This window comes from Gavia stellata, chromosome 1 (genome assembly GCF_030936135.1).
Source record: "Gavia stellata isolate bGavSte3 chromosome 1, bGavSte3.hap2, whole genome shotgun sequence".
NCBI lineage: Eukaryota > Metazoa > Chordata > Aves > Gaviiformes > Gaviidae > Gavia > Gavia stellata.
In genome coordinates this window covers 8,318,936-8,330,933 of record NC_082594.1, presented here as the reverse complement: position 1 = coordinate 8,330,933, position 11,998 = coordinate 8,318,936, and the positions used below count along the sequence as shown (strand labels likewise).

The 11,998-nt window shown below is 38.7% G+C and overlaps 1 protein-coding gene across 1 annotated transcript; it reads right to left on the bottom strand.

Annotated features, from left to right (window-relative positions):
- Positions 1 to 603: 603 nt before the first annotated feature.
- CCDC90B (coiled-coil domain containing 90B) lies at positions 604 to 11,771 on the bottom strand. The gene is given in 11 exon segments (XM_009807383.2): positions 604 to 2,160; positions 3,328 to 3,442; positions 4,234 to 4,287; positions 4,371 to 4,442; positions 4,522 to 4,563; positions 5,202 to 5,303; positions 7,640 to 7,743; positions 10,436 to 10,555; positions 11,664 to 11,700; positions 11,702 to 11,756; positions 11,758 to 11,771. Coding segments are annotated over 11 exon segments (771 nt in total). The 3' UTR covers positions 604 to 2,104.
- Positions 11,772 to 11,998: the final 227 nt, after the last annotated feature.

The following is an 11,998-nucleotide window of genomic DNA, read 5'->3' as shown; positions in this document are numbered from 1 at the left end:
GCCAAGTCATTCCGTGTCCAAAGAGCAACAAAGCTGGTGAGGGGTCTGGAGCACGAGTCTGATGAGGAGCGGCTGAGGGAACTGGAATTGTTCAGTCTGGAGAAGAGGAGACTGGGGGGAGTCCTTATCACTCTCTACAATTACCTGAAAGGGGGTTGCAGAGAGGTGGGTGCTGGTCTCTTCTCCCAAGTGACAGGACAAGAGGAAATGGCCTCAAGTTGTGCCAGTGGAGCTTTAGATTGGATATTAGGAAAAACTTCTTCACAAAAAGGGTTGTCAAGCATTGGAACAGGCTGCCCAGGGAAGTGGTTTAGTCACCATCCCTGAAGGTATTTAAAATACATGCAGATGTGCTGCTTAGGGACATGTTTTATAGAATCCTAGACCTTTAACATCATCAAGTCCAACCATTAACCTAACGCTGCTAAGTCCACCACTAAACCATGTCCCTAAGCGCCTCATCCATTAGTGGTGGACTTGGCAGTGCTAGGTTAACGGTTGGACTCAATGATCTAAGGGTATTTCTAACGTAAATGATTCTATGATTCAGAGAACCTCAGAAATTGTTATAGGTTACATGAAGATGGATTTGTCCATGCAACAGTTACAACAGACAAGTGGCTGCCAGGCACCTGCTGACATCCTTGCTGCCAGCACCCATGCCTATTTGACAAAACACATAGACAACAGAAAAAGCAGCCTCAACTCCCATTATAATATCATTGTGCCTTGTAATCTGTATTCAAGTCTCTCAGTCAAATATAAGAAATTTCTACTTTCTTAAATGAAGATGATTATTTAATGCACAGAATATAAGAATTGGCAGGATACCAGCAAGTTCAACTGTAAACAGAACAAAACTGCAACAAAAAAATTGCCGCTAATCAGTACTAAATATTCTTTAGCCTATAAAGGGCCTACTCTTACTTAAAAGTTTAATCCAGGAAGATTTTTAAAAAATTATTATTTTATTAAAAGACTCAAACCAAGCATATGCGTTTGTACTCAACAAGGTGTAACTGCTTCGGTTTTGGAAGGCATCCACCTGCTATGTCCCATCTCTGCAACAAGGGTTGTGAAGTCCTTGCAGAAGGTAGAGGGGCCATCACCAGAAGTTAGGGGAGGCTGTGTGTCCCACAGGATTACAGAACAGTCCGGAGGAGTGTGGAGATCGGAGGAGGATGACCACCGTCACACTGGCACCAGTGAGATGCTGAGTATTTCCATGTTACAAGCCAGATCCTACGCCCAGAAAACACGTGAGGGTTTATTGGAAATACTCTGCACTACTTGAAGGCAGGAGTTAAGAGCACTTATCTGCCCCAGGGCTGTACACAGTTGCTGAGAGTGGAGGCATTTCCCCTTGGAAAGACAAAGAGAGTTCTCCCATTCTGTTGACCTCTGGGGTTATGGAAATTGCAAGAGATACAAAAAAAAAAAAATAATCTATGGAGACATTTTAGTTCTACATGAGATTTTAAATGTACATAAACCAGTTTTCAAGAAAAACAAGGATTCTTTAGTAAAGGCCCTGGAGTGTGTGTTTATAGATAAATAAAGAAACCAAAGGGCCAGGCTTCAATCCATCAGAAAAGAGAGGAACAGACTGAAGGCAAAAATCCAGATACTACATTTAAGATTAATTTACTTGGATCAGAGTAGATTTGTTGGAATCTGGCATTAGCATTCCCACATTGAGAATACTAACTTGGGAATAGTATTCCCATTTCAAAGGCATATCAAATGTTTAACATTTCTATTTTGAGAGGAGCTGAGAGTGAGAATGTTCCTTTGAGAATATTCCAAAAGAAAACAAGATTCATTCTACAACACATTAGGAAAGACTTTCTGATTTAGCATAGGAAGTCCTTTGAAATAAATACAGTATTCAAAAGGGGACAATGAAATATTACTATTTGCCTACTTCCCCCCCAATTATTTTGATCTTTAGTGTTACATATTCAGAAGATATTTTTAGTGCACAGTAAGAATATCAAAACAAAAAGGTACCAAGGTTATCTACAGCGCAAACATGATGGTCTAACTGATGTTGTCTGGGTGGTCTTTTCTCCACCTGTACTTGATGCAGTCATTCCATTTAGATCTATTTCCAGAACCTGTAAAATCCCAGTGCTATTGCTAAGCAAGTGAATACTGAAGCTGTTAAAAAAAAAAAAGGAAAGGAAATAATTAGCTGAATACTAAATTGTATCACCTTTTACATACACGAAATTAACTGCAAACAGATGGAAGGATCATAACAACTGTGGAGCAGAGCCTCTTAAACTTCCTGAATTGCTGCGGGTGTGACAGAATAATTTTAGAAGACAATGACTTGTCTTAGATGTAATATCCTGCACAGCAGCACTGCTCAGGTGGTGTGAGATAGGAGGTTGAATTCAGCAGCCTGAGGAATTATGTTTTCAGGGACACATCTGAGTAATTACAACAGGCTATCGTAACTTTTACGATTGTCACCCATCTATTGAAAATTGTATTACAGGAGAGAGATGGCTGTACCAGGTCTCGCATTATATGTAACTACAATGATTTCCCACTGAACAAAATGACAACAACCTAACAATACACATCTGACACAACACGTAGGATATCTAGGCAGCACCTCTGAAGCCTGATGAGTCGTCTTCCAGATTTGTTAAGCTGCTGTTTGTATTAGTGTTAGAATAAAGCTAGTTATGTTTCCCTTTGAACTTGTTCTCACTTCCAAATGTAACGCGTTACTCTCTTTTTATCCAGCTCCAATACAATAAAAATTTCACTGGTTATGTATATATTGAGAAGACAATCTCAAATCAGACCGAAATCTGTTCTGCTTGGCAGGGGAAATACCAGTATTGCCACACTGAAACTATGTGTCTGTGGAGGACTGAATGGGAGGCAGAACTGGTCACTCTGGCTAGTCCTGAGCATCAGCAAACTTTCCGGGTAACTTAAACTCAGGAGAACTGTGGGAGCAACTCTGCCACATAAATGCTGTCCTGAAGCAAGCAGAGGTAACTGTCAGACTAGACAAGGTATTTCAGCTACTTTCCTACTCTTTAAAAAAAATTAAAAATCATGTCCATGTTCCTCCCAATTCCAGTTCTGGGTGCAATCCTAGTCCAACTGCAGCAGTGTCTGCATGTTCCCACTTCTTCTGGGTTCTCTATCACATTTATTTCAACTGGGGAGGATCCTGTCCCCCCCAGTCCCAGTTATCTGCTGTTACACAACTGACTTACTGAGTTCACTTTGCATATATTCTTGAATAAAATTTTACACATCCAAAATACAATACTGATACTCACCTCCTTGCCTATTACATACCTGCCAAATAACGTATTGTATCGAGTTTATTTGATTCCATGAGGGTTTTTAAGGAAGCTATTTCAGTGTCAATTTTATTACTGATTTCTGAGATAACGCTGTTGGTACTTGAATCCTGAAACATTAAAAGATAACATTTATTTGACAATGACTTTCAGCTTTGAAAAACCAAACAAGAATACCATGCTACCAACAACAAGAAAAAGAAACAAATTTCCAACCTATCACTGAAGTAAAATATGTAACTGGTAAGAGACCTTAGGAGACACAGAACAGCATTGAATACGATCCAGGAAGAATTATTAAAGAGGGAGAGAGAAAAAGAAAAAACTCAGATCATACAGATTTTTGTCTTTGATATGCCAGTGCCTCCTAAAGGAGGCATTCTACAGTGCATAGATATTATTCCGAGATTTTTGCAAAACAAAGGTTTAAGCATTCACAAGCCATATCCAGAAAAGGGAGGAGACGCTGAAGATGGGACATGTCCATCTTCAGCCTCTTAGTCTTCAGCGCTTGCTAGCAGCTTTGAGGATCTCCAGCCCTTGAAATACTGGCTTGGCAGTAGGCACTTGAGCCATCCCTCTGGTATAGCTGATCAGATCATCTGGTGATAGCGGGAAGAGCAGCATGACAGTGCACACCCCACCTCTAACGGCCTGCACATAAGACACTCAGGAAGCGAGAAACAAGGCTTGTACGCCTCCTTCTCCCTGAACAGGATTCAATCCAAATCCCACAGACCTAGGCAATAAACAGGTACAACAGATGTGAGTGATACAGCCCAGTCTTCTACTTTATCACATTCAAAAATCTATTAACTTTCACAGAAGTTTGGGGTTTATGTAATGTGCGACGCATAACTGTATCCTGCTCAACACAAAATGAGCTTTGTTCAATACTTGCTTTTTTATGAAACTCTGTAGTTGCTTCCATCAGTTTCCTCTCCTGATCTGTAAACTGAGGATAAAAGATAAATTACAATTGTAGTAATGGAAAACAAGACACAAAACTGATAAGAGTATCTTCATACACCAGCTTACCATATCCGTCACTCTGCTCCTTTCCAGGTTTATGTCTAGCTTGCTGTCAGCTCGAATTTTACCGGTTTCATTCTTTAAAGCAAATAAAGATTATGAAAATAACTATTTACTTTCGCTAATAAGAGTGTGTAGGTACTTGCTGTTTACTTACCATTAGCTGCTGTTTAACTTGATCTAATTCAATTTTCATTTTCTAAGTGCAGAGGAGAAAAAAACCAGTTTTACAAATTCAGAAAACTGCTGACCAAGTTAATCAGTCATGTAAGTGTTACCATCTCATGCACGCAATTATTCTTCCACAATTTTTCTCCCAGCAGGGCAATTTGTTCTTGATTAAATATCCTAACTGGTGTGTTCAATCTGTATAGCCATATAAAATCTGCTGGGAATTTTGCTCAAAATAAAGGGATTATTTTGTAACAATGATGATCTTGTTATTCTGAGACTAAAGACAGCAGAAAAATACCAAAATGCTGTCAAGCAAAAGCGAAACGTGTCTCCATCACCAGTTTAATTAAATTGCTGCAAAGAAACGGCTGACTGCTCTTCCTGCGTTGTATGGTTAACGGTGACAAGACTCTACCAGAATCATCCTCAAATAAAAATACAGAAGACTATGTGTAGATACTTTTTTTCTTTACAGAAGAACTGAGCAGGTCTTAATGTGAAATATATTTTTATGTGGTCACAGAAGTTGGAATCTACAAACACTTCGACTCTGAAAAAGCATCCGTAATTACTTTTACATTCATATTTTGTTCCACAAAAACGTACAACAGGTATAACGCAACATATATTATAATTTAACTGCTTAATTAAAAATATTAGTACCTCATTCTCTGCTCTCAAGTTTGCAAATTCACTTTTCTCCAGGATGACCATATCTTTTCGAATGGAGTCCAAATGTGCCATTATCTGCTGTAAAGTTATTTCCTTAGAAACAATAAAACATGTCATTAAGTTGCACACCTTCCGGCAAGTAAAGGAAAGTAAAGATTTTTAGGTCTGAAATTATGAGATTAGCTACTGCAAAGCACAAAAATGGGGATACTCTCCAACAAGACAGGGACAGAAACACAGAATTTTATAGCTGCAATTTGTTTGAAAGACTCAAGGGGTCTGGGGTTTGTGCTTTTTCTGTTGCTTTAATACACTAACTCTGAATTTAAGCAAAAACCCCAGAGGTTATCAGTCCAAGTAGCTATGAAATGAAATAGACTTGAAACTACAGGTTAGTCCTTCATTCACTTGCATTTTCAATGAACGTTCAGTAGCCTATGAAGCATTACTTGTTGGTTTGAATCCAGTTCCTAAGGAAGCACTTCCATTTCTTGCCCACAAAGTCATCGCAAGCCAAAGACGTAATGATATGAGTATCACACTGTCCTCTCAGCATTCAAGTCTGAGGGACACTAGTAAAACATTGCTGAAAAGCAACAAAAAAAGCCTTGCTGGTGGTTGGACTAACAAAATCAGAATTCAACTGCTATTTATAAACTACAGAGTTAAAAAAAATAAGGAAAATAAAGGAAGAAACTCTGTAGTTTAGAATCTCGAAAGCCATACTCCTTTAGCTGGCATAAGGAAGTCACCCTCCTACTTATCATGGAAAATGATGTATCTCTGTGGATTTCTGCTTTTAAAGCTGAGAGCCAGCAAAACGAAGAGCTCTCATTCAGAGAGCAAACAGTATTTCTCAGATCCTGTATTAAACTAAATTTGTTAAAAAATGCCCTGACCCAGCTTCCACTGAAGTCTGACTACTTTGTTGAACACAATGAAGTTTTTACCATTCCTGGGAGAACTTCAGTTGCATTTACACTGGGGAGCTAATTTGCCTCATCCCATCTTAAAACATTCACCCTCAACACTGACTACACTACAAAAACCAGTGTTTCTGTCTAACACAATTTTATGCAAATTATATTTGGGATACTGCCTTTCTTTATATATAATAGGATCTCCAAAAAGAAAGGTTTCCATTTTGATCTAAAAAATAGAGAGACAAAAGTTCTTGCCTTCTGAGATTTATAGAAAAAAGTTAGATAACTTTTATTAAGAATAAATGCCAGTAAGATAAAAATCTTCCGGAAATAAGGCTCAGCAGTTTAAATAAAATAGCAATGAATGTGTAATTGCATTAACGCATTGAAGAAGAATGGCATGTAATTTCAGCTTGCACAGCCTTCCTGAGTAATTATTAAAACCATTACTGTGCATCAGAGCTTTATTATCCTGGCCCAGATGTCGAGCCTACAAGGAAAACTAAAGTTCTTTTTATTTTGGCAATTTGTTAAAACGAAACTTGTCACCACCTCTATTATCAGCAGAAAAACCAGCCATGCTACTTAACTGATTCACTGCCTCCAGATATGTCCACAAACACGAGCCTGAATATCTCAGCGAAGGAGACACCTTGATGCTTTGCTGGAGTGCAGGCTGAGGTGTCGACCTGACCAGCGCAAACAGCTAGGTTTATACCAACAATTAAAAAATTCAGAGCCCACTGCTGTCCCCGAGGGCACGTGATGCACCACAGATTACGTCCAGATGGCTAAAATCTCTTCCTCCTAAATCAAGGTAGCTGTCTACTCCGCCTGGTGGGAACACCTCCTGGCCCTATACTTTCACATCGACTGTGCCAGGTCAGGGAGACAGAGAGCTGGAACAAGTCGAAATCAAACCAAGGCACCGCAGTGGCTCTGGACAACTGTGCGGCAGCGTTTGTGCCCACACCCTAGCCATGTTTCACTTTTACTGTAGATGTAGCTTTAGAGACTGCAATGCAGAGTAAAATAATGAAATAGTTCTAATAGTAGTTTTTAGTTTATAAATAGGAAAACAGGACAAATACACTGCATCTCAGAAGAGAGTTGACATCTTACTAAAGTTCAGTAAAAACCCTGACTATTTTCTGATATTTTAGGTGGTTTTGTTATCTCTCAGGAACCCCTCCTTGAATCCTTCTTCTGCCCTCAACTGTTGTAAAGCACAGTTAAAAGTTTGGTTTCACCTCAGAGCTTTTCAGCAGCAAATGAAGCAACCTCTGTGTTACATTTACATATTGTGGCTGCATTTGGAAAACACTCCTGTGAGATGAAAGGTGTAAGATGTTACTATTCTTAATACCACCTTGAAACTTAGGAAAACTTATCTCAGTGAAGTGTTTATAGTACTATAGAGAGTTGCTCACTTGTCTTTTAAATATGCAAATATGAGCCATTATAGCTACACAATGCTGTATACGTTCACCATAGATTACTTTTTACCTGCTGAGCCTGTGTAACCATATCCTTATAGACTGTGTCTAAGCTGACATTCGACAGGGTTATTAATGCCGATACGATGGTCTCTGCTTGCTCCTTCCCAAAGCCTAGAAGACAGTCGAAGGATGACAAGTTTGGGTAATATTAGAAAGCTGGATGAAGAGAAGAGCAAGAGGTACATAATAAACTGGGACACTCAAGTGCTGTCCCTAACTACAGTGGCAAATAGGAAGTCACACAACCACTGAAAACTGACAATGAGGGCCAGTCGCTGTGATTTTTACCTAGAAAAACCACAGACTTAATGCTGCAAAAACCTGAAGCACATTAACTTTCAATATACTGAAATAGTCTACGCATGCAGCTGACAGGAGGACCATATTTCTGTACATTGTTTATCTGTTAATGCATTATAAAAATAATTCAGCAAAATTTTACTTTATAACAAACTTTTGCAAATTCTTTTAAAACCAAACTTACCTTGAGCTACAAAGCATGCATCCTATAGAATAATAAAATTAAAAGCTAAGTCTGCATATATTGAAATTGTTCTGTACAGATACGAACACATGCAAAGCGGATTTTAAACTGCTGCATCCATTGCCTGCAAAACAAATTCAAACTGCAATTTTTGCTTTCTGATGATAAAAATTACACTTTGTCCATAGCTTGGTGCAATTTTGAAGCGTTAATAATGATGTGTGGTGAATAGTGAAAAAACAGCTGTCATTTTTGCCATATATGATCTAGTGCTGAGAGCTTTGGCCCTAAGGATTTATTTCCAGCAGTCTCACTGATGTGCTGTATTTCAATTGGCCCATTTTATAAAGCAGGATAGATTAACATTTTGTTCAAAAATGCTTTCAAGGCAAACTATTTAGAGAAATATGCCACTGCTCCCTTCTAAAATACTGGTACTGTCAAGCTGCACCATCGGTTTACATTACTAAAAAAAGGTATGCATGCTTTAGGACAGTTTCCTTCCACTAAGAGGTGTGATAGTATTGCTTCAGTTCCTCTGAATTTTCAGGCTTTCTTAGGTTTTTGCCAATTCATTATTTTGTTCCTCCGCTATAGCAGTAACTGTCCTTGTTGCACAGAAGTTTAGAAACTGTGGATAAATTCCTATAAGCAAGAGAATGGAGTCTGAAAATTGCCTGCAGCAAACTTGAGAAAAACTAAATGCCTTTCTCACTTTTGTGATATGTAAAGGTTTTACCTATAGAGCCCTGTCACTGTAGTACTGACGTATTTGTAGAAGTTATGGAACAAATTAAACTGAGTAACACCACAGTGTACCAGCACCAGACAGACTTCACCCCTCGAGTTCTAAAGGAACTCTAAGAAGAAATAGGTGAATTAGTACTGGGGACAAGTAACATCTCACAAACTACCTCGGTTACCCGAGGACTGGAAAATGGTACATACTGTGTCAGTTTTTAAAAACAGTTCCAGAAGAGGTGTAGGGAACTACAGGCTGACAAGTCTGACATGCATGAAAAAAACCTCAACACTTTGTTAGTAGACTATTAGGAGTCTTCTAACTACTAATACATATTATCACTGGACCCAAATAGTGGAAAAAAGCCTAACCTCAGACTGGATAAAGTTCCAACTGTCACTTAGGAGAAAGACCTTGAGAATTTAAGACAGTTGTAGCCTGATGAAGAAAGCAGCTCAATGCTTAGCAGGGATCAATAAAGCAAACCAAACCCTCAGGAATTACTAAGAAAAGGAGCAGAGAACAAAATAGATGCAACATTATGTCACTGTTTAAACCCATGGGACATTCAGTTGCCAAACAGTGCCAGCAGCTCTGTTCCCTCCCCTTTGAAACAGGATGCAATAGAAGTGGAAAAGGTTCACAGAAGGGCATCAGGAATGATCAAAAGTATGGAAAAGCTACTGCTCAAGGAAAAAGTCAATATACTAGGATTCTTCTGTTTGGAAAAAAATCATGGAGGAATATGACAGAAGCTTACATAATCATGAGTGACATGAGATCAAATGTTCATTCCCCCTTCCCACAAAGAGCTGAGTGGGCATCGAATTAACCTCAAGGAAGGCAGGTTCTGCATCAACAAAAGGAGTAGATGTCTGAAACTCCATGTTTTGGGTACTAACCTGTTTATAGTGGTTCAGGGACTGAGCAAGCTTGTGAAAAGAATTCCACCGAAGGTTACTACAGTTCACACCTGACCCAAAATACTTCCAGGGTAAAAACAGTTGGAGGCTTAGAAAATACAAGAGCATGTGGCACATACATTTTAACACTCATCTGCGGGCACTGACTCACAGCTGCTGCCAGGAGACAGAACCCAGGGCCAGATGGACCTTTCGTCTGACTTCAGACAGCCACACTCACAAAGTAATAGTGCAGGTATTAAGAATGTATCACAGCACTATGCTGCTGCAAATACTTCTAGTTAGAAAAAAAGCCTCAAGTTACTACCAGCAGGCTAGTAAAAGGAACTTCTATTAAAGCTTCATTTTTGCTAGAAAACAGCTCTTTAACTGTTACTGTTACTTTACATTTGTTAACTGTATTATGTTCCTCACCTGGAAGACACAATATAAACTTGCCTACAGCTACAAATAAGGTAAATCTAATGTAATAGTTATTTGTATGGCTACAGAGGCATCAGTGTCAAATGCCCCTCCTTGACCAGCCTCCTCAAGAGGCTGCTAAAGCATTTTATAACACAAAGCATTGGTACTTTGGCAAAATTGAGAGCACTCAAACTTTTAGTACTTGAACTAAAAAGTTTTCCTTTGAATTATTTATCAGGTATCACTTACCATGTGCTTCCAGATCCTGCACTAAAGCATGGGTATCAAAAGTTACCTTCCTCTGCTCCAGGGGAGTGATTTCAACTCTTCTGACATCGTATGACTTCCTAATAAGTGTGGCAGCAAAACCTGGAAGTGACAACATGTGTTTTAAACTTAACCTGATTGGTTTACCATGCAATACACTAATTGTAATTGCTTTCGTCATAGCAAAGCTGCATGAAAGTTGCAACAAAAAGCTGGCTCCTTTTGATAGCCTGGTTACAGCACACATCAGAAACCATCAATCCCTTTTCCATAGGAAATCTATACTAACTAGGACTCATGGATCAATCTGAATTGCACTTGTATGACTAGGAAGCTGTGCAACAGACAAGCATCCTGAAACAGCAAAAATAAAACACCACAACCAATTGTTTTGTAATATTTGAGAAACATCACTTAAATCTTTCCTACTTTTAAAACATCAGCAGTTCTATCACACTGCCAATTTCTGCTGGTTACGACTAACATCATTCATTTGGTTCTTCACAGAATCCCTCAATCACATTCTTTTTACACTTTCTTCTATCACTATCCATTCCAGCAATGAGAGTGCCATGAGTAAAGATAAAACTACAGACTTGTTTTTTAGATTTTTAGTTATGCAACTCTAATGTTCAGAATTTGTTGGTTCACAAGGAAAGTAACTGGCAAACAAAGCAATACAATGTTTGTACCTAATACTTCAGACATAGGTATTAGTTAAAGATCCACCCTATTTATTACGTGAATGCCTTCCCACAAGATGTTTCACTGCTTCTCCTACTTCACTTCAAGCATATTTTTCTCTTCATCTTATCTTTGTGGGGCCTTGCATGTTACAGACTCCATTTTCATAGATTCTTTGTTATCTAAAAAGCTCCGTTACTTCTAAATATATGCTTATTTGAAACCTTTCTCACTGCTGGCTCTCTGCCTTCACCAAAACGTTGTTCTATATCTTATCTAGACCTTTCCTCAAAAGCTTTATATCATTTAAACAACAGGGAAGTTATATTGTGCCACTGCTAGATAAATCAAGTTACATGCTACCTTATAGCTGCTTTGAAAAAGTGACTATAACTAAGCTAGCTGTTGTATCCAAACCAAAGCCTGTATAAGATTTAAGTTTAAAGAGATAAAGGAAAGATTTGTGTTTAAGTCCATGAACGCTGAATACTATGCATGAGTAATTTAAAATAACTCTAAAATTTACCATGGAATAAATAATTCTTTTTTCACTGAGCCATAACAAGCTTTTAAACACACAGCATTTTGCCCTCTAAATGCATTAGTGGATTTTTTTTTTCATTGGATTGAACATATATGTTTTAGAGAGATTCTCTCAGAAAAGCTAATATTACAGCATGAAGCTTTTGGTTGCCTAGGCACGCTGCTTTTTCCTATCGTGTCACTCCTGTACTGACTTGATGCATGGCTCTCAGCCCGAAGCTGTCTTCAAAACTCACTGAGGTTTTTTTACAGACCACATCTGAGACACCATTTTGCGATGCCTTCTGCACCCCTTGGCTAACTCCCATTGCTCCTCCC